At 48.5% G+C, this 24972-nt stretch overlaps 4 protein-coding genes across 6 annotated transcripts; 2 read left to right on the top strand and 2 right to left on the bottom strand.

The window, feature by feature from the left end:
* The first annotated feature begins 250 nt into the window (after positions 1-250).
* Positions 251-2706, top strand: LOC122378142 (cathepsin L-like proteinase). Its single transcript, XM_043358866.1, has 4 exons — positions 251-403; positions 694-955; positions 1239-1697; positions 2207-2706. Exons 1-4 carry the CDS (start codon positions 396-398, stop codon positions 2429-2431), a joined length of 954 nt encoding a protein of 317 aa, XP_043214801.1. The 5' UTR covers positions 251-395; the 3' UTR covers positions 2432-2706.
* A 3720-nt stretch (positions 2707-6426) lies between these two features.
* LOC122378141 (neuropeptide-like protein 31) lies at positions 6427-7526 on the top strand. Its single transcript, XM_043358865.1, has 2 exons — positions 6427-6497; positions 6959-7526. The coding sequence occupies exons 1-2, from the start codon at positions 6492-6494 to the stop codon at positions 7178-7180; spliced, it is 228 nt and encodes a 75-aa protein (XP_043214800.1). The 5' UTR covers positions 6427-6491; the 3' UTR covers positions 7181-7526.
* A 2511-nt stretch (positions 7527-10037) lies between these two features.
* LOC122378140 (keratin-associated protein 19-2-like) lies at positions 10038-10975 on the bottom strand. The gene is made up of 2 exons (XM_043358864.1): positions 10916-10975; positions 10038-10515 (listed from the first exon to the last, which is right to left on the bottom strand). Exons 1-2 carry the CDS (start codon positions 10919-10921, stop codon positions 10285-10287), a joined length of 237 nt encoding a protein of 78 aa, XP_043214799.1. The 5' UTR covers positions 10922-10975; the 3' UTR covers positions 10038-10284.
* A 1182-nt stretch (positions 10976-12157) lies between these two features.
* Positions 12158-24766, bottom strand: LOC122378139 (catalase-like). 3 transcript variants are annotated; one of them, XM_043358860.1, is made up of 11 exons: positions 24707-24766; positions 24393-24480; positions 23995-24166; positions 22690-22982; positions 20575-20754; positions 19029-19220; positions 18050-18202; positions 17578-17750; positions 17018-17114; positions 16656-16754; positions 12158-13219 (listed from the first exon to the last, which is right to left on the bottom strand). In XM_043358860.1, the coding sequence occupies exons 2-11, from the start codon at positions 24447-24449 to the stop codon at positions 13106-13108; spliced, it is 1530 nt and encodes a 509-aa protein (XP_043214795.1). In that variant the 5' UTR covers positions 24450-24480; positions 24707-24766; the 3' UTR covers positions 12158-13105. The 3 variants fall into 3 exon arrangements, with proteins under 3 accessions (XP_043214795.1, XP_043214796.1, XP_043214797.1); XM_043358861.1 differs by having other exon boundaries at positions 24724-24740; XM_043358862.1 differs by lacking the exon at positions 24707-24766 and having other exon boundaries at positions 23995-24168; positions 24389-24661.
* Positions 24767-24972: the final 206 nt, after the last annotated feature.

Below are 24972 nucleotides of genomic sequence, written 5' to 3'. Positions count from 1 at the left end.
GGTGGCCCCCCCCTGGATCCGCCAGTGGCTGGGGCGAATGGTGTCCAGCTGAGAAATGGGATCTGTCCGGGCACGTCGAACGCATAGTGCAGAGCTCATCCGGTCCAGGAACCCTATAGTCACATCAACATTCGCAGAAATCCCATGAGGCCAGGTCACCTGAGATTTCCGGTGAGAAACTTTGACGAATATCCGTGGGAAATGACCAGGTGGAATCCTCACTGATAAGCGAAGATTTCACGCCACGCTCAGGAAGTTGAGACTGAAAACGCCTGGCGCCAGTGGTTGACGATGCAGTGAGACTGTGTACAGATATCAATGAATGGTATAGTGCGTGGCTTATTTCTTGAGTGAAATCAATTTAAGTGTAAGGAAACGTCTGACCACTTCTAACGATGAAGCCGTAAGTACTTACCATCACTTAATAAATTCTTTAATTTACAATTTAATTTGATTTATTTGATGTAATCAATTTAATTTAATTTGATGATTTGGAAAAATTTACAAGTGTAAATTTTTCCAAATTCATCACAGTTTTGTTACAACATGATGGGTATGTATATAAGAATGGCATATGTATATAGGTAGTTACATGAGATAACACCTAATTATGACATTCGTATAAGCACTCAGACTGAAAGCAGTGCTGCACGTTGCAGTATCAGTTAATCATTTCACTGCCCCTCTCGGCAGGTTGAGTCCGGTTCTGCTGGCTGCCGTATTGTCCGTGGCTGCGGCCAACGAGAATGACGAATGGCTGGCGTTCAAACAGCGCTTCGGACGCGTCTACGAAGCGGAGGAGGAAGTCCTCCGACGCCGGGTGTTTGTTGAAAATTTGGAGCGCATTCGGCTGCACAACGCCGAGCATGACGCAGGGAGGAGTACTTTTCGTCTCGGAGTGAACCAGTTCGCCGATCTCACTAATGAAGAGTTCCGCCAAAAGATCCTTACAGAGGTAGATATATCGCGACAGGATATCGAAAGGAGGCATCATTAGTGGTTGCACGAAATCATTAGTGGAGGCTCACTTACCACAAGTAATATCGGTTTCAGGATAATCAAAAATCTTTGAGCCGTGATATCGACAGTAACACTGGAATCATCGTCGCTTTAAAAAACTTTTTGACGCATGACTTTCTGAAAAATGTGTCAGGGGCCAAAACCATTGTTACCAAGTTTTTTTTTTAATGCTTCCTGAAAAATTCATTTCCATTCAGCCATAACCACCATTTCCACAGATGCAGCCGACCATCACCTCCCGTCCAGCCAGTTCGAGGACCCCCACCTCCGTGAACGTCACAGTACCCGACTCCTTCGACTGGCGAACCGAGGGCGTGCCCATCAGGATCCAGGACCAAGGCCAGCTGGGCGCCTCCTGGACCATCGCCACCCTATCCTCCGTGGAGGCGGGCGTCTTCCTCTCCAGCGGACAGACGGTCTCCCTGAGCGACCAGAACCTCCTCGACTGCGTCAGCTGGCCGTCCACAGTCGGCGCGCTCGAGTACGTCCGTGATTACGGCGTGGCCACTGAGGCGGACTACCCGACCACCGGCCGCGTGGGTGCCTGTCAGCCCGTGGCGCCCTCGGCCGGTCTGGACGAGGTGCATCAGGTGCTCGAGGGCGACGAAGTGGCCCTGGCGGAGGGGCTGCTGCAGAACCCTGTACCCGTGATGTTCGATGTTGAGTTCTCATTCCAGGTGAGACGGCACGAACTTTGGTTTACATTTAGTTTGCTGTGAACTGTAAAGTATATGTAGTAATTACTTCAGCTTCACTGCTTGGGAATGCGCAAAAAAAATTGGCGACAGTAGGAGGCTTGAATTTGTATCAATCAGAGTTGGATTACGCAGATAAAACTTGTGATTTATAAGTTTCCCTTTGATTTAAAACGATCCACACTTGAAATAAAAATGGAATTCCTACGCCGCCTGCAATAGAAAACAGCTTTAAAATTAAATTAAGTAATGATTGTATTTCTTGAAAAATAGCACCCTTAAGTCTAAATTTCATCAAATCATGCGTTATTTCAAATTTGCGTCTTCTTTATGTAGTCTGTCGTTTACTTTTTCAAGTGCACCCATGGCGCTAACAGTTTACGAGCGTTTCGTCTCCGATGACAGTTTTAGCCTCACCACGGAAGATCAGGTGTCCCTGAGGGCTGTGTGTCAGGTAACTGAATATTTCTCTTTCCTTTGTCCTCCGGCAGCTCTACTCCTCCGGCATTTACTCGGACTCCGGCTGTTCGCCGGACCAGTTGAACCACGCCCTGCTGCTGGTCGGCTACGGCTCGTCCGGGCAGGACTTCTGGACTCTGGCCAACTCGTGGGGTACCTCCTGGGGCGAGGGCGGCTACGTGCGCGTGCAGAGGGGCGTCAACATGTGTGGAGTGGCCACGATGGCGGCCTATCCAACCGGCGTCCACCCGCTCTGAGATGGTCATCTGTGAATCAGAGAACGACAACGAGCCAGGACACCGCTCTACACACCAGTCAAAAATCGGAAACATTGCACAGATGCACGCCATTTTAAATGTGGCATTGAACAGTTAGGAATGTGGTATTTGGGTCATTATTAAAGACATTAAAACCTAGGCTGTGTTTTATGCCATCCTAAGGTCAATTGCGGTAACAGGTGGACCCAATGTATGAGCGTTGAACCTCTTGTGACTGAAAAACGAAAGCAAAATACATTTATTCCCGAAAAAAACGTGTATTTCATCAGAAAGTCAATTATGCATGGGAAATTCTGTCTTCACGTAAATAATAGTACGATCTTCTCAACCAGTTGCAAAACTATGATCATCAGAGACGATTCCAAAACAAGGGCTTGGAAAGAGAGCTGTCGCCCATTTCGTCGGCGTCAGAATGTGAAACGAATGACCCATCGACGCCACCAAACACTGTGGTTCCGACAAAGCAGGCGCATACACGGCACACCACAGCCTGTGCACTGCTGGCTGTACTTCAATAGCCGGTGGAGCGGGCGCCCATCGCGGACAGCAAACATATACTGGCGGCTAAGAGCGGCGAGCCTGGCACGGCAGGCGACCCCGGACAAACACGATGACAGAGTGACTATATAAAGCGATCGTTGGACGTGTCGCCCGAAAATTGAGATGGCCGTTCTTTGACGCTGCCGCTCGTGGTCCATAGTGCTTCGATCCACCGCGCTGTCGCGCCGACAGTGGCTCCCCGGATGTGTGTTGTGAGTTCTCATGGCTTCTTTGACGTCAGGTACGCCGAGCACACCGCAAGTTGCCAGACGTGGCAGTCGTCGCTAGGAGGCCGAGCAGGGTAGACCTGTAAAGTGACTTGTACCTATACAGGCCTCTTGATAAAGTGCTCCTAGATTATCCGAAAGGTCAGACTTCTCAGAGATTTTATGGCGCCTTGCGTTCAATTTTACACTAGTCTGAGTGCGTAATAGCTGATTGAAAACATCAAGAAACATGACAAGCAGGCAGAAAACTCTCTAAGAAGTCTCGAAGGGCAAAAACAAAAGAGTCCATAAGAGGAACAATAGAACTGGTAAATGGGAGAGGAGGAAATGGAAATGCATAATTAACTAAAGGAAACGAGTGACAGAGGACGAAGGGGATAACCAGAAAAGAGGGGATAACCAACGTCGACAAAGAAACAAAGCAGCTAGATGTGAAGAGCTGATGAGAAAGAAACAAGAAAGGCCAGGCGATCGAAACAGAGGGAAGTGTCTCACAGCCAATTCTTTCATTTAGCAGCAGTGATGCGGTGGGCAAATAAGAGAACAAGAACTGTTGTCAACGCATCAACGCAAATGAACGACATGGAGTTAGCAAGAACCAGTAATGGAGCACGCGCACCAAGCAGTCTCTTTACAAAGTGGTCCAGAGCCTTTCTGGTTCTGCTGCGCATTGCCGGGGTCTCTGGCAGTTCTAGCTTTGCATCCAGCTTGTATGCCGTGATGATCCTTGGCCCGCCGGCATCCATGCTTCTTTACAGCTTATATCCGGGTATCAGCACATACATACTAGCTCGTAAGAAAGGGAATCAGTTTTTTGACTCACTTTACTTGTCGGGATTTCTTGGAATACCAAATGTGGCACCATGCATTGCGCTCATCATAACACTTCTACGGGGCCGACTTAGATACCCGATTGTTTTATCAAGCATACGCTATCTCCTCGAAAAAGTACAGAAGACTGCATATCTGACGGCAGGGAGGATGAAGCCAAACGACTACGGCAAGCGCATGCTGGCGCTCACCATAATGTTCTGGCTGGTGTATTTTGGATCTGATACTAGTCGCATTCTGATTTATTGCAATGGTAGCTCCTCAATGAATTGTTTTTTATTCTTTCTGGGAATCTTCCTCCAGAATTTTACAACTATGTGCGTCTTGCTGGTATCTCTGAAGTTCATTTTTGCTGGCCAACTGATAGCGTCTGGGTTGCGTGCTTTGACCATGGAGCTGGAAGTTATGGCCAGCGATTCTCGACTCATTGACGTCGCTCACATACAACGCGTCGGAGAGCTTCAAAAATCGGCTTCTGAAGCATTTTTGGAATTGACTTCTTCCATGACGCCCGAGTTGATAGCAACCGCCCTGAGCGGTGTAGTGATGCAGATTACACTAGCGTTGTACCTCACCTATCCCGGAAACCACAGCCCTGAAACCATCAGCAGAATCATGCGCTACATCCCCGGGATTCTGGTGACCGTCGCCGGTCCGTGTGAGACGTGTCAGCTGCTGCTCGGGTGTCTGGGCCGCTGGCGGGACGCGCTGCTGCAGCTGGAGTGGCAGCGGCGGCCCGAGCTGCGCACGGAACTGGAGCTGCTGCAGAGGTCGGTGGCGCGCGACCTAGACACAGTCGGCGACCTGGGCCTGTACCGACTGCGGCGCTCCACCATGCTCAGCATCCTGTCCACCATCCTCACCTACGTCATTGTCATGGCTCAGTTCCAGCTGACAGAGTTCACGCCTGCCTCTGAAGTGGCAGCACCAGCAGTCGGCAATTCTACCGGATAGTAGACGATAACAATCTGTGAATCATCTGAGGCTCCTTAGAGTTTTGAAGAGCTATTTCTAATTTGTCTTTGAGTTGAAACAGTCAGTACGTGGCCTGGCTACTAAGACTACCTTGGCTCTGAATCGACGCCGTAGGAATGACAAAGCGATAGGCTTTCTCAACTTCAACAGATCTCTTTGTCAACAGGTTATTTTGTCTCCAGTTTTCTTTTATGTCGGATTACTTCGCGAATGCGTCAAGTCACTGATACACATAATAGAGCTATCTACCCCGCACTTAGATTTCTGGTGATTATACCATGCGGAAATATGTGTATGTGCTGTGGAAGCCCGATTTGAGGCACGGTCGAGCTGTATGTCCTGTTGTGCTGCTGAAGGGCAGCCCCCGTTCACGAGCTCCAGAATCCCTTTACCGCTACGTCACCACGGCGATAGAATCCCCCTTCACCCATAGGCATGCATGCAAAGTTCATCATCTTTCGAGCGAGCTGGAGGAGAAAACAAGGATTATGTGCCATCAAAAGTTGTACCAATGTAACAATGAGTTCGCCTCATTACGATAAATGGGGCTGAAACTTAAAAAAATAGGACTACATCGAGCCAAAATCAGCAATTCAAATGACCCCTTCATTTGAACGTGAAGGATTTCCTGTGATGACGTCACCACGGCGCCTTTATTTCCCTAGTGAACCAACCTGTGTATTAAAGGAATCTTGGCTGAAGGGCAACTCATCCCCAGCAATCACTAGTGCTAGTGTTTTGTGATTGTGATTGTTATCAGTGTGATTCCATTGCTGTTATGTCATAGACTACACACTCAGTAAGAACACTATATTATACGGCCATTTGCGATTTTCCCTGTATAAGGTTGCGCACGTTACTGGGGTACGCACTCGGGACCCTGAGGACTTAGAGCAGCTCTAGCTGTTAGAGACTCAGTTCAGGCCTCTCTCGACTCGCCTAGCATGTCTCCCCGAGGCGAATTATAAGCGAGAGTGCTGCCTCATGTTCTGAATTACAATAGATGGAACGATTTTACGTTTGTCGGATAAGTGTCTGCGGTATTTGGACACATTATGCTCGAGACCGGTAGTATTGAACGAACGCTTATTAGATAGCAATCAACATATTTTAGAAGTGAACGCACGAAAGGGCAGTAACAAAATGTTAGAAAGTTTTCCATGTCGCACACTTCACCTTCGCTGGTGTTGCTGTCAAACTCTCCGAGTAGTTAGTTACTCCAGCTGACGGTAACTATAGATCAAGCTCCGTGGCACGCGTTTTGCGCAGCCTTCTGACACAACTCAGCGCACAAACCCAGCGCGTGCACTGTGACTGTGCACTGTACAGAGTGCATTGTGTCGGAACATGGGTAGGACAGCGTCCGGCCATATAAAGGCTGCCTGTCACGGCAGTCAGCACAGTCTACACTCCACAGTCCCTGGCTACCAGAGGTCTACGGTCCTTCAGTGACTCTCACTGTAACCATGAAGGTAAGTATAATCCCCTCTCTAAGGCTTTGGTCTAGAAATAAGACATTATTACCTTTCTAAAAGATATAAGATCTCGTATGTTGTATATAATAGGTCCTTTAAGCATAGTTGAAGTTCCGATTATAAAATTGCACATATATTGTCCATATATTCAAAGCGAGCTCTTTCCCGTAGATTTCCATTCAATACGCTAATCTCCGGATTAAGCAAATTTTCAGGGAAAAAGGAAACATTGCTGATGAAAGATGAAGAAGATATTTATTTTGCATTCCTGTTCGTTATCCCCAATTGACGTTAAATTACCTAGCTCTAACCGCACAAGGAATTCCTCCCTGACATAGCCCATTTCATTTAAAAGCTAACGAACTAAGTGTACTCGTAAATCTCCTCTCACCTATCTGCATACTGAGAGACGCAAAACGAGGCGTTGTGTGCTCACTAGCAATGTATTTTCCCTTCAGCTGGTGTTCCTGCTCGCCTGTCTTCTGGCGGTGGCCGTCGCCAGCGGCTACTACGACGATGACGACTACGACTACGGCTACGGCTACGGCCGCTACGGCGGCTACAGCCGACACTACGGGTACAGTCGGTACTACCCCGGATACGGCCGCGGATACGGATACAGCCGGCACTATGGATACAGCCGGCGCTACCCAGGCTTTGGATATAAATACTTCTTCTAAACGGAGCTCAGCAAGACAGCCTATGGCAGCGTCACCCGTTCAAAACTGCCGGCAAAGTGATGGCTGAAAGACAGCATGATCGACGCTTTTGCGATACCTAGGTTAGATTGAATAAGGAAAGGATACATTATCTGCTCATTATATGACACAAAAACAACAACGTACCCACATACAAATCACCACCCATGCACTAACGCACACAGACCACAAGTTACTACTTTCTTTTCTTCAGCCACACTGGGTGTTCTTGATCTCCTTTTATAACTTCGAGTTCCGTTATAGGATCTATGCTATCTATGCGTTTCTGTTTCGCTTAGTGTTCCGTGAAGTGGAAATAAACGTTCAATGACCATGCTTCTAGTTTGGTGCTAATGTGCTATGTTACATCGGTCGAGAAGTTCAAAGATTGCGAGGAATGTACGAGTACACGTCTTGATAAAGAACGCCATGCTCACGCCCGTAAAATACTGGCCTTTTTTGTAAACTTATTTCTGGCCTACTAGTGGAACTATGATATTTTAGTGAATTGACAGTGAATAGAGTAAACTATAATGCATGGAACTTTAATTTCAATACCTTTTAAATGGCCTCCTTACAATGAACTACCAAATGATGACATAATTAGATAATTGCCTATTGATGATTTCGACCACAGGTCATTATCAAAATAAGCCAGACCGAACTTATATATTTTTTCTTTTTCTTTTTCATTTGAGCTTTTTCAACTTTTTCATTGTAAGGAGGCCATTTAAAAGTGTTTTTTTTTCATAGAACTTAAACCTATGCCTTACATACAGCATGCTGTATAGCACTTGCAAGTGTTATAGCACTTGCAAGTGCTATAACAAATGAACTTTAATACCAACTAATTTTATGATTTAACAACAACGAAAACTTCTCGACGAGGAAGGCATTTTAAAAACTGAGCGTAAACTATTTTCAGGTGATAAAAACTATTAAAATCCAATCGTAAGTTAACTGTAAAACGTTCACGCTATAAGTACATACGTGAATAGAAGCAATAGTTCACAGGAAAGACATGTAATAGAAACCAACTAAGAATTAAAGTATCTTTTGTTTATGTTCGGCAGCGATACATCAAAAGCCAATTCACAATTTCAATCAAATTGCCCATAACGTCTCCAAAAGCATTAGCCCGCGACCCAGGCAAAGGAGCCCCTGCGTTTTCTCGCAGATAGCTACAAAAACAGCCATGAATTTTGTCTCGCTGTTTTCAGCAACTCTCTGGACGTCAAATTCGCGCATCTCCTAAAACAAATGGGTCTTAGGTCATCTCAGGTCATGAGCTATTAGGTCAAACTGAGGTCATGTTCCATTTTTGGTGTAAGAAGTTGTTCATGGAAAAAGGCAGAAAATCATATTGTCATCCATCATAGAGACTCAAAAATCGAGCCGTCTGTGAAAAAGAGAAACATGACAAAGAAAACTGTGATCTCAAAATTTTCCAAAAGATGTAAATATGCAGGTTTCGTGGTGTTTTATCTGAAATTTTAGATAATCTAGATATTTTTGGAATTTTGGTACATTTCCAAAGCCGGAATACGTATATGTCAGAGAACAACTGTTTGCATTTACATATGCTAACAACCAACAAAATAGCTCTAATACTATTAGAGATATAAATAATCGAAAGACTATATTTTGTGAACCTTTTTATGGCATCACATTATTTTCAACATTTGTGCTTGTACTTTGTCTATGGGTAAAGTCTATGATATCTGTCAATCTCTACCAGACGAATATAAAAGTCTCGCCTCTTTTGCGTGGTAAAAGTCCACTTTATGTACTAGAAACTATGCCATTGTGAACCGGTATATATTTGATCTTTTTGCCTTTACTGTGACGTCACAGGTCACAAAATGGATGTCATCGAGACTTAACATTGTGCAATTGTGCATAACGATTAGATCTTTCAAAATTCGAACGCCATTTGCATTTTTCTTATCCGACTTTTGCCCCCCCCCCCTCCCAAAAAGACCTGCAACATGCCAGACCTCAACGGGGGGAGGGGGTTCTGCCTGGCCAATCCCCAGTGACCGGCCCGCCGCTGGTGAATGTCCAGTTCCACCGCCTCGCTCCTGGTCACGCCGGAGACCGGGCTGGCGGCATTCGGTCTCCGCAGATTCGCCGGAAGAAAGAGTCCGGCCATGACTTACATATGCTCGACAGCATCCACGTGGAGCCTGCGCATCTGCACGACGGTGACGACGTCGGGGCCTTGGTCCGCGACTTCAGGAGCCATCTGGAGCCGCTCCTCCTAGCCTCAATCTTTTTCGAGCAATAAACCATGGACCTCTATGCACCGTGCAGCGTACAGCGTACATACAGGGATATCTATGAATAAACATTAAAAATTGGCTGCTGACTGGACTGGCAGCAACTTGTCCGTCTGATGAGAAATACGCATAAATCTTCAAATAATGTGTAGCACGCCTTTACCGTTATTTTCTGTGGTATCCATGACATCTTGAAGCGTAAGCCTTCTTTTTTCACCCACGGAGTCTATGGTCGTCAGGAACTCTACCCATGAAGATGGACACCAGAGGACGCATCTCCAAAACTCATTTTTAAGTGACGCCTGAGTGCCATTCTCATCTGCAGCAGTTCCTTTGCGTCAACACACAATGTAATATGTAGTGTGTTCTCTGATTATGGCGTGAGTGGCGAGCTTTCGTGGTCAGCATCTTACCCGTCACTTTGAATTTCCTGATGCAATGTTCTTAGTTATTGTCGTTTTGTAATATGAAAGAGGCTGAATGGTGATAAAACACTACCTACCTACCTAAAACAGCATCAAATGCAGCTTAGTGAAACTTTGCATTTATTCAATAATAATGCAACGACGTGGAAACAAGTACGTATCAAAGCAAAGAAAGATGCGCAAGAAAGGCATTGTTGAGTGCTCAATGTTCAGGAGAAATCCAAAACAATTGGATCCACATCATATGGCCAAAAGCCAGTCAAAAACGTATAGTTCACCATGCACTCACGATTTCTTTCGTAATCGACCATCATCCGGGGCAAGTCCTTGATCATTGCAGCGCCAGAGCCATGGGTCATTCCGTCTCGATGCCGCCCGGATATCACCTGCTGTATCCATAAGTGGGATAGTGCTTGCTGTATCCATAATGCCGGCTGTATCCGTATCCGCGGCCGTAGCTGGGGTAGTGCCGACTGTACCCGTAGTGTCGGCTGTAGCCGCCGTAGCGGCCCGGGTAGTAGCGGCCGTAGCCGTACCCGTAATCGTAGTCGTCATTGTCGTAATAGCCGCTGGCGACGGCCACCGCCAGAAGACAGGCGAGCAGGAACACCAACTGAGGATAAACACGCACGAACTTAGAATTATGGAGCAATTTCAGCAACGGCAGAGGAAAACAGGAAGTTGTGAAAAATCGCTTGGTACGGGTAGAGCATGAAAGACAATCGTGTTGAAATGGCACTGGACATGAACTTCGCTGATCCCATCATTTCTCTTCTGCTTTCTCGGCAGATCTTTTTTCTTTGTATTGATTGCAAGAAGGCAGCGACGTAAAAAATAACCAAGTTATCTGTTTCCATCTGCCCATCACAACTAAGCCCGTCTATTAAATCAGGTACGTATCGAAATAAGGTTTAATAACATTAAAAATTTAACATCAAGCAAATAACTTTTTAATTTACGCAAATTGAACTGGATTTTGACTCGTGCTTTTCAACAATGAAGCGACAGCCTACCTTCATGATTGGAGTGGTGGTTGTTTGAGCTCTCTGCAGTTAGCGAACTGTCAGTCGTTCGATCCGCTCGGCTTTTATACGAGTGGGCTGCTTTGTCCGGCGTTCCGGCAGGCTGCAGACACTGAGTGGTGGGCCCCCAACCGTTAGTTCTTGCCGTTTATTCAGCGCCAGTCGTGACCTCTTGAGCTATGCCATAATGCCACCTCCCCTCCCCTCCGGCCCTCTCACCCAAGCCAACTGCTCACAGCGGCCCTGAAATGGCTGCCATTGACAAGGGCCGCCTTATCATGTTTCTGTGGTTCTGTGTTTCCATGCATGGTGAGTAAAAACACGGTAGCATTTTATTTCCTCATTAACTCGTCGAACTAATGACATTACAGTCCTCTCAACTTCTTGGTGGACTGCTTGGCGTAAGGAAACGATTCATAAGCAAGTCGCACCGCAATGTAAGAAGAGGTAGACTATCGTATCCCCAATTTGCATCGGGTCCGGCGGAAGTCGGTAGGCGCCATTCCTACACCGACCCGGCCTTCCATTCGCTGCAAGGCACACATAGTGTTGCGGCACAGTATCAATCCAGGCGCCTACTACCAGTGCCATCTATCGGTCGGCATTGACACTTCACAAGCTCGCCGGGTGACTGGGGAGCGGGGTCGGCGTCTGTCGGGGACCCGGGAGAGTGTCGTTTTTAGGGGGATGGGGAGGGGTGTCTAGTCGACTCGTCTCGCTGTGGGAGGGGGGGGGGGGGAGCACGGACCCGCAGCGGGCAGCTCTGCGCGTGCGGGCGGCGGACGCCACTGACGCCGAGTATGAGCAGTAGTCACGGCATGGGGGCCGGATACACTCGGAAATATCGCTACCTTACGTATTTCTGGAAATGATAACACATGTAACTAGTTGATGGAAAGTCCCAATGAAGGACGAATGGTATGCCATGAGCTGCGGTTGCCAGTCGGGAGGGTTCGAAAGTGCCACCGGGTCCCGGCCGGGAAAAAAAAATCCCGATAAAATCAGGTTATTGGTGCCAGAGTTCGTAGCTGATAGATCCATGTTACATTACATTTGGCATTTTCTAGTAAGTGGAAAGTGGGCGTTCACGATGAAATATTCCGTACGATGCTACAGGCATGTTATGAATATTCTCTTTTCCCATTTTAACCTGTATTCGCGAAAAAATAGTCACTGCAAAAGATGACTGCGAAAGAGTATAATGGAAAAGGCACACAACAGAAAAAAAAGAGCTACACCCCGACGTTTTATTATATCTCCAAAGGCCATCAATACCATTGAGTGCTGCCAGTCAACACACGAGACCCGTTTATCAGGAAACGACTCGACAATGGGGACCGGCGCACGCGGATCTGCCTGGATAATGCACACTGCGCACGACCGCGGTCACTGCGGCCCATTGTTGATACCACAGAACCCAGGCAGTGGGGACGGCTTCCCGTGACATGAGCAGAGCTCACAGCTGCTCCTAATCATACCGTCGCTCGTTCCGAGCAGGCACTGCACACAAAGCCGAACCACAAAGGTCCCAACAAGGTCCTTACACTTCTGATCAAATCACCGCGCTTGTTAAGCTCAATTGTTGTTTCAGCAGACTGTTCCGTGTTATACACTCAAGGTCGAGACGCTGATGGAGGACAAAAGTCTCATTCCAAGGTACTCGGCGCAACACAGATACCAACTAAGGCTGAAACTGAAGCCGTACGCCAAGACGCACTATTGCCTCGGCCAAATTGCACGGGGTCAAATTGCACGGGGGAAACACAGCGGAATCTCGTTGGCAAGCGGTGCGTTTAACGCGTTTCAGTGAAGAACACACAAAGCGGTCACAGTGACCCCATAAATGTGCACATTCTAAATCTAGCTATCTTAAGCAATAATTCGCATGAATAATATTGGTAACATACACAACACAGAAAACCTTGGGCTTTCCGCCGCTAACTGGCACCCAATACCCGCCACATTGATATATTCACAGTTGGGACCATCAGACCGCATGGTCCATCAGTAAGGGAACGGTCGGCTCTCCCGCTGGCACTACCCGTCCCAGCCGGTGCCTCGTCCCTTTGTGTGTATACCCCGACAACCCGCACAGTTCCGCCGCCACCGGCAGGACCCCGTGACCTCCAGCGACCCCCGGTGACCTCTAGTGACCTCAGAGGCGACCTCAGAGATGACCTCTTAGAGGCTGGAGAGCTGCTGGCCGGCCGTGGGACCCTCCAGCCGGGTGAGAGCCTCGCGGATACGCCGGCCAAACTCGGGATGAACCTGGCTGAAGTTCTTCACGGCGCGTTGCTGAAAAATAAATAACGGACGCAGGTTAACTGACAGATAAGATTAAAATACTGCATCGTTGATGATTTACGGCCGTTGATGTCCACAACATTGCTGGGTGTTCTACAGTGCCTGAACTGGCACAGCACCGCAGCTATAAAGTCAGCACCAGTCCCACAGAATAGCGATCAGACCGGACACGTTCCATTACCGACAGCACTGCCGCCACAGACCCGGCGGTCTATGATCCAGGGTTTTACTGCTGCACAGTGTGGGCGGTCAGCTGTCAGGGCGGACGGCCGCGCCGCTGACAGCAGTCACAGCGGACCTGTCACTACCTGTCATCACCTGTCATATGATCTGTCATTATCCAGACCGCGCCCGGCAGTGCCCGAGGCTGGCCGACGAAATCGACCGGCCCCGGGCAAATATCAAATGGAAAATCGAGGTCAAATGTCGTGAACACCGGGCCACTGTTAATGCCGGGTCTCTTTCCGTCTGTACGGGTATGTGTGTAGGGGGTGAGGCAGGTCAGGTAATTCCTCAACCTCCTGCGCCGTCGCGACTCGCCAGTGCGGCGCCGTATCGACCATATTGAGCTGACTGCGTGGTAGTTCCGGTTGGCTGACAGTCTGGACTGGCTGACAGTTCGGGTTGGCTGGCAGCTCGGACTGGAAGGCAGTCTGGATTGGCTGACAGCGAGCTCGGGTTGGCTGGCAGCTCGGGTTGGCCAGTAGTCTGGACTGGCTGACAGCTCGGGTTGGCTGGCAGCTCGGACTGGAAGGCAGTCTGGATTGGCTGAAAGCGAGCTCGGGTTGGCTGGCAACTCGGGTTGGCCAGTAGTCTGGACTGGCTGACAGCTCGGGTTGGCTGGTAGCTCGGCAGCTAATGGGGGCACGACGATCGAAGACCGTATTATATACGGATCGAAGATCCGTATAAAAACAGAATGGCAGGGTGAAGAAACAGGACATTTGCGACCTGAGGTACTGAGTTACATAAGCGGGAATGAAAAGGTTATGCTGGTGCGTGGTTGGTGTGTATGTGCTTTGGATGGATTAGAAACAAATTTGATGTGCTTTCGTCATACGGCCATGCCACGCACATCCTAATCGAAGAACCAAGTCAATTACGAGTTATTATGAGTCACACGACGAGGAGTCCTTGCTCGTAGCCGTCTCCAGTAGCTTCTCATTTCATCACGCAAAGGTGCCAGCGGTAATGCCCGTTTTTCTCTGGAAATGCCAGCCTCTCTGACACTGAGCAGCAGGAAGTCCAGAGAGGCGCGTCTCCTCTCACCAACAGCGATGTGCCGTCCTCAGTCATCGTCCCGGCAGTCCGCCGTAACGGGGGACGATCCGGTCTGAACCGGTTTGGTGGAGTAAGGAGTTAGGATCGACCGTCCTCCCTATCCACTACGTATCCACTGTGTCTACCCGAGTCCACTGTCTATGTCCACTGTCCACGGCCCGTCCGTGTCCACTCGTGTCCACCTGTCCACCTCCGGTCGGCGGCTGAGGCCGCATTACGCATTAGCCGTCTCCTCGGCCGCCCATCCGCCACGGCAGTAATCAATAGCCCGTCAGAAGGCTATTGATCTGGGATAGGGGGAATGCTACACCAACTATTATCTTACTGACCGGCGCGGACATCTTACTACGAAGTTCTGTCATCTAAATGGCGACGGAGTTACGGGAATGGTGCTGCCATCACCACATTAGATGAAAGGCCGATATGTCAATATGCATGACGCTCGTTGCATCAGGATAGCACGTAACACGCAGCAATGGCGATACCAAATGGCAGTAGCGTAGCAAGCATGCCACATTAGGCCCTACGTAATACATATGGGCCAGCACGCATTCCGACTTGAGCGACTTCGACTTGACCTGTTAAATGACAACCTTTTAACGAAAACCTTATAAATGTCGCAGCAGATCACCAAAGCCTAAAACGTAGAAGCTACGTCACAACCTCCACAACTATGCAATATACTCGTAGGCCGCACATTTCTCGGCCGCCAACACGGCCTCACCGGCAGCGGTGAGGAACGCCGTGCCGTGCAGTAATACCGCGTCCCCAGTGACGTTAGAGGAGCTGCCGCGGATAGTCCCCAGTGACGCCAGAGCCAGCGGCCGCGGAGAGCTCGCGCGGAGCGTGCCGAGCCGTCCGTGTCCGTCCGTCCTGATCGGTCACTATTTCTGGCGGACTAATCGCCCGGTGCTGCGAGCCTGAGGTCGGCACCGAGTCGGGGCACGGCTAAATGTACCGCGGTGAGCATGGATAATAGGGATGATTGAAGATCATTGGACGGTAGACGGGCGGACGATATCAGTAAGTACTGTCATATGGTGGACATGTTTGACTACTGTTGGCTGATGAAGATGGTTTCAATTAAAAAAGTCTAGTCCTGATAAGTAGCCAATCATTTCGACCAAAGATTGGTTGTCTTGTGTCAATGAGCTGACTGGAGCAAATGGGTAGTTCCAGACTTAAATATCCCCACGTTGCGTTTGCAGCGCCGGAGCTACCAAAACGTATTTACACTTCCCCCGACAAGCAGACTGCGCTGCAGCACATTGCCATCCTCACTGTTCGTCCACACATTGGTGGGTTCCCCTCAGCGGACGACTCCCCGGGCGGTCTCCACTGGTTGGATGCACCAGTCCAAACTTTGGAGGTGGAACGACTTAATCCACAGAGTCCGTGGGATGCAGTCAGTAAGGAGAATCCGATGGACAATTGAACTCCCAATGTGAAAGGCCTTCTTCAGAAGTCGATACCACTTTGGATCCAACAAACTTTGCCCATCATGAAGCTTGTCAGCATTATCAAGCTATTGACCTGAGACCAACTTTGGCCTGCACTTAACGCAGATCCATCACGTTCCATTCGGCAACTGCACTCGTCACATCAGTGGCGACATCTTTCTGCACCGAATATCGTATTTCACATAGCGTCCTATCTACCAGGATGCAAGTGATACCGATATGTTTCAGGACAGGCCATCAGCAAAGCGACGGCTACATGCAGTGATGCATCACTCAGCGGCCTTTCAATGCTCTATAAGCGCAGTATGGTGACGTCAATAAGCAGCTATATCCCACATCTGACACCGCAGAAACTTCTAGATAGTGGATAGAGGATATATTCTGGTGAATGTATACACTTACATTTTTAACCGAGCTGTAATGACGACAATCATATTCACATAGGGGTGTGTAGCTGTGCAGTGCGCATAGCATCCGTGACAGACTGGATATGGGATACCCAACAATGACCAGTAATAACTGATAAGCTGAATCATGCTAACTATTACTATCTTCAACAAAATGTTCGGCGCACATATCCACGCAATCACACATACCTCCTAACCTCACCGAACTCGGTACTCCCGGAGGCCGTGACTCCTCCCTCTCCATTCCTCCTCGTCCCATCTCTACCCCCTTCGCCTTACCTGAATGAACATCTGGGCGTTCTTCAGGTGTCCGGCTATGTTGCTGACGAGTCTCTCTCGCTCGGCCTCTTTCAGCACCTTGTTCCAGAACACGGTCACCTGGGAGCAGGGAGGGAAGCCGTCAGATACCGAGCACTAAGCGGGCACGCCGCTCCGAGCGCCGAGAACGCTGAACAAGTTCCCTATCATCAAAATACCATCGCAGCCCATCTATAACTATCTAGCCCTAAAATAACTATCATATCCCTAATTATCTCTCAATGTCATGTCGTCCTGTCGTTATCTGTCCTTTGGTTTGCCACATCTCTGTCACTCTCGGCTGTTTTTCCCGTTCTTTCTGTGAGAAACTGAGCAGTTCTCACCTGTGAGAAGTTATCCTCGTTACCAGTCTCGTAGCGTCGCACGTCTCCGGTCACTTGGAATGGCGAGCACGAGTGGACCGCATTCTCCACGGGGCCGCTGCGAATGGGGAAAGGTCAGTCGATTAACGAAGGGGTAGTCACGAGAGAAGGAGATGATAGTTACCTTGATGGACCGACCGACGGGCAAGGGTGTAGGCCGGCTGTCACGAACTGTTTTTTTTTTTTTAATAAGCTTGCCCGAATGGCTTAATGGATGGCTGTGGGCCCCAGTGCCACGACAAGCAGTGCCTGCTAGTTGTGCCAGGCAGTAAGTGTTTCCACATAGGTACTCCTCACGACTTTATGTAACGTCATTATCACGGTACAGATCTAATCATATTGTCATCACTCACCACTAATTTATGGATGGGGTGTGTCCAACAATGACGACATCCCCCCATCCAGCTGACACTCAGCAGTTCCACTACGACCCCCACCCACATACACACTTAATAGTGAACATCAACGTCCCGACCATCACCCCCCCCCCCCCACCCCGCGCGCTATCCCTCCGCCCTCACCTGAAGCTGTTGGGGAAGTAGTTGGGCGCCCCGGCCTGGTTGTCGTCCACACACATGGGCCCGTCACGCTGGTAGTTCCTCACCCGGGCCCGGTACGGACAGTTGACCGGGATGGCCATGTAGTTGGGGCCCAGGCGGTGCCGGTGCGTGTCGTTGTACGAGAACAGGCGACCCTGAAAGGAGTTTTGGGGAGATGTAAGTGTAAGATACTCGAAGGGGAATGGAGTCAGACCTGGAATACCAAGTGACGTGCGGGGAACAGAGTGTGAACGGACTCAGCCTCTTACATAGCGACCAAAACTCGAACATTACAAACGACATTGTAATGATTTTCCTGCTGGTTTCGGTAACGCGGTTGAAAGACATGCAGCCTAACAAGGTTGTTTCACGACAGCCTTGAAGTTGATGCCTGTGCTGAACTCATATTTGTCATAAAACAGCATAAAATACACAACAGTATATCGTCTGTTACCTGGAGCATTTTGTCGGGGCTGGCCTCGATGCCGGGCGGCATGTTGGCCGGACAGAAGGCCAGCTGCTCCACCTCGGCAAAGTAGTTCTTGGGGTTGCGGTTGAGCACCAGCTTTCCGACAGGAATCAGCGGGTAGTCGCTGTGGGGCCAGATCTGTGGGGGAGATGGGGTGGGGGGTGGGATGGTCAGTCGGGCCAGACAGGGTCTTAGCAGACAACTGAGATTGGAACGATAGCAGCCAGTAGAGCTGGTGCATAAAATAGCAATTACTTAAAGTGACCATCCCACCTTAACATTAGTTTTGAGTTGAGATAGCCAAATTGGTGGCCATGGCCTGAAAATACCGGTTTGGGCACTCACAACATCGAAAAATGTTTTAATTCGGAGATATATGTTATTTCAAATTTGCGGTTTTCGGATTCTAAGGGGCTAATGATTGGAATGTCCCCTTAGAATTTGTGACGTCAGCGGAGGTCTAACGATTTTTAAATCTTTCACTAAAACGTTTGGTAGCACGCGGTGGTATATGTTGCTTTGCGCGCAACAAATGCCGCACTTTCAAATAAAGTCATTAGGAACAGCGGAGATCCCAAAAAGTAAACAAAAGTAAAAGTATAATATCTTGAAAACCGATGGATGTTTTTCGATGAAATTTGGTAGATATTCGCTTTCGCTCTTTCTGAACCGAGCGACATCACTTTCTTGCCAATTCATTAACTTTTTTGAAGGTGGGAGGGTCCCTTTAACACTACTAACCATCATGATGAACAGAACAGTAATTATAAAACAAAATAAAACACATATCGCACCCAACTTATAACGACTGATTCATTCTGTTTAATAAAAAAAAAAAACCAGCAGCGTTCATAAAGCATCCCCGTTAAGCTACCAAACATCTCTCATAACAGGCACCGCTGCGGCCGCCCCCTGGCAGGTACATTTCGGGAGATGACACCACCCTCCCGTACCGCGCGCGTACCTTGGTCAGGTCGAACGGGTTGAAGCTGCAGCTCTCGGCCTGCTCGAACGTCATGACTTGGATGTAGAAGGTCCAGGTGGGGAAGTTGCCGTCTGCGATGGCGTTGTAGAGGTCCTGGATGCTGTAGTCGGGGTTGGAGCCCGACAGCTCGGCGGCCTTGTCCACCGGCAGGCACTTGATCTGCTGGTCCGTCTGCGGGACGCACACCGGGGAAGATTGTATAACACAGACATATAAATGTGGTGGTCAGACTAAGAGTATTGTGAATTAGCTTGGATGGAGACGTACTAGTAATATAAGTGACGGAATTAGCAGCAGGAGATGAGCCGGTGCGCACATTATACCAGAAAGTAAGCCATGGCAAGTATGTATTGAACGCTTTAGCCAGTTAAACGACTGTAGCAGAATTTCCCAAAAAGCAAGCTAAAACGAGATGCCAATCAAGTAGGCACGCCTGCAATACATATCCTGAATGTCATCGATCTAAATATAGGACTCTCTGCCGTTATATGAGGATTTCTCGCTTCTTACAGAGGCTTAGCGACGGGATCTAGAGGTTTGCGTCAACCCTGGCTGATAACTATTCGATACCACATTCACCAGCGACCAAAAACGTCCTGGTATTTACGTACAACTGACGCAAGCGAAGATATTTAGAGCAAACCACCTCCCGATCGCATTGATCCATACTACTCGCGACGTTTTTTTTTTTTTAATAAGAGTTTTCAAAATTACAGAGTGTGTGTCGGCTTCGTGCCGGTAAATCCATTTCGCTAGGTCTGATGTAATAGTACATTGAACTTTAGGAAGCCCCATACGATATTATCATGATCATAAATCAATATCAAAACAGCACCATTTACGAACATGAAATATTCGCTAGCTAGGTGGATGGGCCCAGCAATTAACCCCACGTGACCCCCGTGGAGCATCTGTCACCGGGCGAGCCCACAGCGGAGATAACGGCCGGGGGCAAGGTACGGCGGTCCCATAACAGGCTGGTGCACTATCCGATAGGACAAACTCGGCCGCCGCCGCATCCAAGGTCAAACAGGGTCAGAGTGGGTACTGGCACTCGGTGCCGGGCGGCAGACGCTTGTTGACATGAAAGGGGCCCAACGGGGGGTGGCCCACGTATGGTGATGAAGCAGGTCTGGGTTTGTGCCATGGGTTACTGAATACAGTGGACAATTACCTACGGAGGTTGACCAAACCTTGTGGTTATTAACTACAAAAGGTGACGATTGCTAAGTGCTAATGACAATCAATGTGACCTGACTGAACCAGATAAAGCGAGAAAATGGGAAATTTATCAGAGGCACTCAAACATGACAACTTCGGATATCCAATTAACAGCAGTGACCATATATCACAGATATCGAGCATCGAAAAAAAGGCTTAGGAATACCGCCACTCCAACCACTTGTCGCATATAAGTGTCACAGAACAGAGGCGCTGGCCGGCCGGCCTCCGTGAGGGAGTGTTGGCAATCACAACATATTCAAATAACGTCCCTTGTATCTGCGTCTGCGGCGCCGTCGCTCACCTTGTAGTGGAACTTGCAGTAGACGGGCTCACACTTGTCGTTGACCAGTTTGAAGGTGTGCGATCCGTAGCCGTTCATGTGCCGGTAACCGTCAGGGATGCCGCGGTCCGAGAACAGAAACGATACCTGGTGTGTGGTCTCCGGCCGCAGCGTGATGAAGTCCCAGAACATGTCGGCGTCCTGACAAAACAGAGAGAAGTCACAGCGTTAGATCATTGCTGGACACTCTCGTCTCCGGCCACAGCGTGATAAAGTCACATAACATGGCCGCGTCCTGCGGGCAGACGACCGAGTTGCGTTGCGTAAGCCAATCAACCAGGATGAGTACCATTTATAATGGAAAGTAAGGACGTGAGAGCTGACTGTCCTATTATATATCTTGTAATACAACGCCCTACCTGCACCGGTTCCCTTGGCACCATATCCTCCAATTGCTCCCGTTACCAATTTTTGAACGGGCTTAATCCGGTAACCCATACAGTCACGTGCATTCTAAGTGATCCGATCCAATGATATTTCGATTTCATGTTGATGAAACTTTATCACAGTGTCGACTGTCATTGACGTTTCATCGTGTGATTCCGGTGCAAAGACGTCGAACCAGTGTTCCACTGATGACAAAACAGGGAAACTACTGTCGAAAGCGAAGGCATCGGACATATCCGTCGGCACACTGTCTCGGGGAACGCGTCTCATCAAAAACACCACCGAAACAATGTCCTAACTAAGAAACTTGGTCAGCACCGGCCCTTTCCTGGACCGAGCCACGTGACCATAGCGGCCGCCCGCCGTCCTGTCACGTGACACGGGCACGTGACCGCCCGCCGGGTATGTTTACAAGTCCTGGCACCCCTCCCCTGCCCGGTCCAGCCCCACCGCCAGAGGGGCGACAAAACACTGCAGACATGTGGCAAGAGATGAGTCGGCAGTATTTCACTCATCAGCTAACCCGGTCTAAAAAAAACCAGCAGGACGCGACAACATGTGAAAATCATCGTCAGAATTGGTTAGAAGTATGATTCGATCAAATCGAAGGACTATCCGCATCAGTGACCTCCGTATGCGGTCTCGAGATCAAACTTTTTCTCGCCTCGTACACAGTACATGACAGCTTATATAACCCGATTAGGCCTTGGCTGACGTTATGACTGGTGCATGTCTGTCACTTACATCGCTCCCTTGCTGATTTTCACACCAATCGGCGTGAAACTATGCATAGATTAGGCGAAATGGTGGTACTATCGGAGTTCATTAAGAGTATATATGGCGCTCTGGAACAATTTGAAAGCCAGTTTCACTCCTCTGCGAACGTATTATTCATGTCCCGGCGCCTTTTTGTTTCCATGATCTACTAGACGTCTCTTGCATCTCTAGTAACAATTATTCGCTAATCTAAAGCAGCGTCTGACACAAAATCCGAAAAATCAAGGTTGGGATAGGAGTTTGAAACTTTTTTTCAGAGCAGCTGTTAGTTCAAAGAGCAGCCAAACAGCTTCAGGGTCATTTACACACCACATAAAGCCTGCGGCCTGCGGCCGACCGTAGCCAGGGAGCCATGTATAGGGATCGTTTATATTATCTGGGCCTGGCGAGCCTCCCCTCCCCCTCCCCCGGCCAGGCCAATGGTCCCGCTGGCCAGTCACTGCGTCACAAACACACCCCTCCCAGTCATCACACTCACCCTCCCAGACACACCCATAGACGCACTGCGGGGGGGGGGGGGGAGGGGACGCACTGTAGGTTGGGGAGGCATCTGAAGGATATCAATAAAACATGTGGTTTATTTGGCGGAGGTCACCAGGGTGCAAAAACTCAACTGGATAGTGGGAGTTACCTACGCCAGACAACTACGCAGTGACACCTTATGTAACGGTTAGGCTGGATACGCACGACGTTAACAGCGCATATTTGCCAACTAATAGCCAAGTAATAGCCAGCTAATGCAAGGATCGTTCAATTATTCTTAGGTACGAAGAATCGCATTACTCTCTCACATTTATCATGCCTTTAACAACCCATTTTCATATCTAAATCGCAGCTCCATTGATCTTACAATGCATCAGCTACAGCAGCCCGACTCAGACTTAACGCTTAACTTTCGCGAGACCCACTCACCTTCAGATGAGTAGCAGGATTCCTCTTCTGCGTGTGGATGAAGCTGGGGAAGAGGATGGGGTCTCTGATGAAGAAGATGGGTGTGTTGTTTCCGACCAGGTCCCAGTTGCCCTGCTCCGTGTAGAATTTCAGCGAGAAGCCGCGCGGGTCGCGCACGGTGTCGGCAGAGCCGCTCTCGCCTCCCACAGTCGAGAAGCGCACTGCCAGCGGCGTCCGCTTGCCGACCTCGGAGAACACGGACGCCTTGCAGTAGCGCGTGATGTCGTGAGTCACCTCAAAGTAGCCGAACGCACCTGGCGGCACAAGTAGTCCCCCGGTTAGAGTCAGGGAGACTGGACGGATAGACGACGGAGAGGACGGCACTCCCAATAAACCCATTCATGTGCGTTACTAGAAATGAACGATGAGATGGTTATCTTCCTTCCAAACAGCTGTTTTATCAGCCTTTCCGTGTTATACACTCGGCTCCCCAATCCCAGCTAATTCTCGCCAAGGGTGTGCACAATATGAAAATGTATGTGAGAGAGATGTCATCTGCATGGTCGATCAGTTCTCAATCGACGATCAGTCAGCGAGGATTTCCGTGGTACCAAGAATATTTCTTTGCAGATTTTTGCAGTATTTCGCACATCGCTTGTCACTTGAGCAGTGAGGGCCTTACTGAGGTGCATGATGTTAGCACAGCACCATGTAATAGAATCATGTATCTGATAATCAGAGGTGATAGCCAGTCAGCAATCACAAATTTTATTTTAAAATAGTCATTATTTAAGTCAGAACTCAGATTATATCTCAAATTTTCAGGCCTACTCTGGAAATGATAACATGGATTTCCAGCCTGGTTGGTGCAGCTGGTCCAGCTCATCAACTTTTCTGCAATACTCAGCAGTCCTGAATCAGAGGACACCCTGCTTCCAGGGCTAGACAGTGTTCTAAAATTGGATATTGGTTGGGTGTGCCGATGAAGAAAAAAATCTTAGGATGAGAAAAAAGGAAGTAAATAACTGAATTATTTTTGCAAAACGGTGTAATGCCAATTTTTATCCCAACTGATAAACCAGGATTTCATGTCAGGATCTTGACAGGGTGTGAAACAAAAGGATGTGAGTGCATCAACTGTCAAGTGATGTGTAAACTGGCTGTTGGGTTGGGACTACATGAAACTTTTTCAGAGATGAAGTAAAGTCAGTCATTCATACTTTAGGGATGAAAATATTTTCCCCATGAGGTGTGATTTACCACCAAAGTCTGAAAAATGGAACACTGGGGCTAGAGACAGGAGCAGACGACCCATGAGACACCTACCTGCACCCTTGGCATGTACCACCCGCTCTGGAATCCTCTCCCGGTCAAAGTGGGCCATCTCGTCGATGTAGCTGTGGTCCTGGATGAGCTGCGGCCCGCGTGGCCCAGCTGTCAGGGATGCCGTCTTTGTGTCCATCGGGTGACCCTGGCTGGTGGTGCATTGTTCAGGAGCCTGCGACAGAAGCATGTAAAAGGGGATATATTAGTAAATGTTCTATCATTCTTGATAGCACTTTGCTACCTAGAGTATGCAATTAAAATTGAGTCTAAAAACAAAATCTGAAAGAAATGAAAAGAATCAGAATGGTCACTGTAAAGTGTAAACTATTTAAATATAACTACAGCTGAGCTAATCATACAAAGCAAGATCATTCTCGACCATAAATAACACAACATACCACACAGGTCCTTTTGAAGTCATTGAGCTGGTTAGATGCCTTGCAGCGGTGAGCCATCTTGATCTTATTGTTATGAGCGTGCCAGTATCTGAAAACACAAAAGTTTATCTGTTTTCAAGTCAACAATTTTACAAGTTTAGCCAGTATTGGGCAGGCCCAAGCTTTCCAACACGAGCCTAACGCTAGAGAACTCCCGGAACTCCCATGAACCCAACCAAAACTCGGTTAGAGAGGGCCTTGCAAGGTAACAACGCAACCACCCCACCCTATTAGTAACTTGACAACTAGTAAGTAATCTTGCCCCACACACCAACCTGCACCAACCACACACTTGCCCTTGCACTTGCCCCACACAACAACGCAGACAAGCAAGAGAAACCGCAACCCTCCCAACTTCAGCAAATATGCAGAATATATTCAATATTTAATGCTGTTTCATTCCTGATATTTGCTACGTCATGAGAATATATTAATTCGCATTTCAAGGCATCAATCTTGCTTTATGGCTTATGTAAATGTTCGAAATATTTTTTTTCTTACATAACTGAGGATAAATTGACCAAAATTCATGACGTTTTTC

This window comes from Amphibalanus amphitrite, unplaced genomic scaffold (assembly GCF_019059575.1).
Source record: "Amphibalanus amphitrite isolate SeventyFive unplaced genomic scaffold, NRLGWU_Aamphi_draft 000055F_arrow, whole genome shotgun sequence".
Classification (NCBI taxonomy): Eukaryota; Metazoa; Arthropoda; class Thecostraca; order Balanomorpha; family Balanidae; genus Amphibalanus; species Amphibalanus amphitrite.
This window is presented reverse-complemented; position numbering and strand designations above follow the sequence as displayed.

What these genes read in the sequence shown, in the direction of transcription:
- LOC122378142 (XM_043358866.1), top strand. An exon ending in GCCAAAAGATCCTTACAGAG is followed by an intron (nt 956 to 1,238) that starts GTAGATATATCG and finishes CCATTTCCACAG; the next exon opens with ATGCAGCCGACCATCACCTC. An exon ending in ATGTTGAGTTCTCATTCCAG is followed by an intron (nt 1,698 to 2,206) that starts GTGAGACGGCAC and finishes GTCCTCCGGCAG; the next exon opens with CTCTACTCCTCCGGCATTTA.
- LOC122378139 (XM_043358860.1), bottom strand. Translation starts at nt 24,449, where the DNA reads ATGGCTCACCGCTGCAAGGCATCTAACCAGCTCAATGACTTCAAAAGG. An exon ending in ACTTCAAAAGGACCTGTGTG is followed by an intron (nt 24,167 to 24,392) that starts GTATGTTGTGTT and finishes CTTCTGTCGCAG; the next exon opens with GCTCCTGAACAATGCACCAC. An exon ending in ACCCGTTCGACCTGACCAAG is followed by an intron (nt 18,203 to 19,028) that starts GTACGCGCGCGG and finishes TCTCCCCCACAG; the next exon opens with ATCTGGCCCCACAGCGACTA.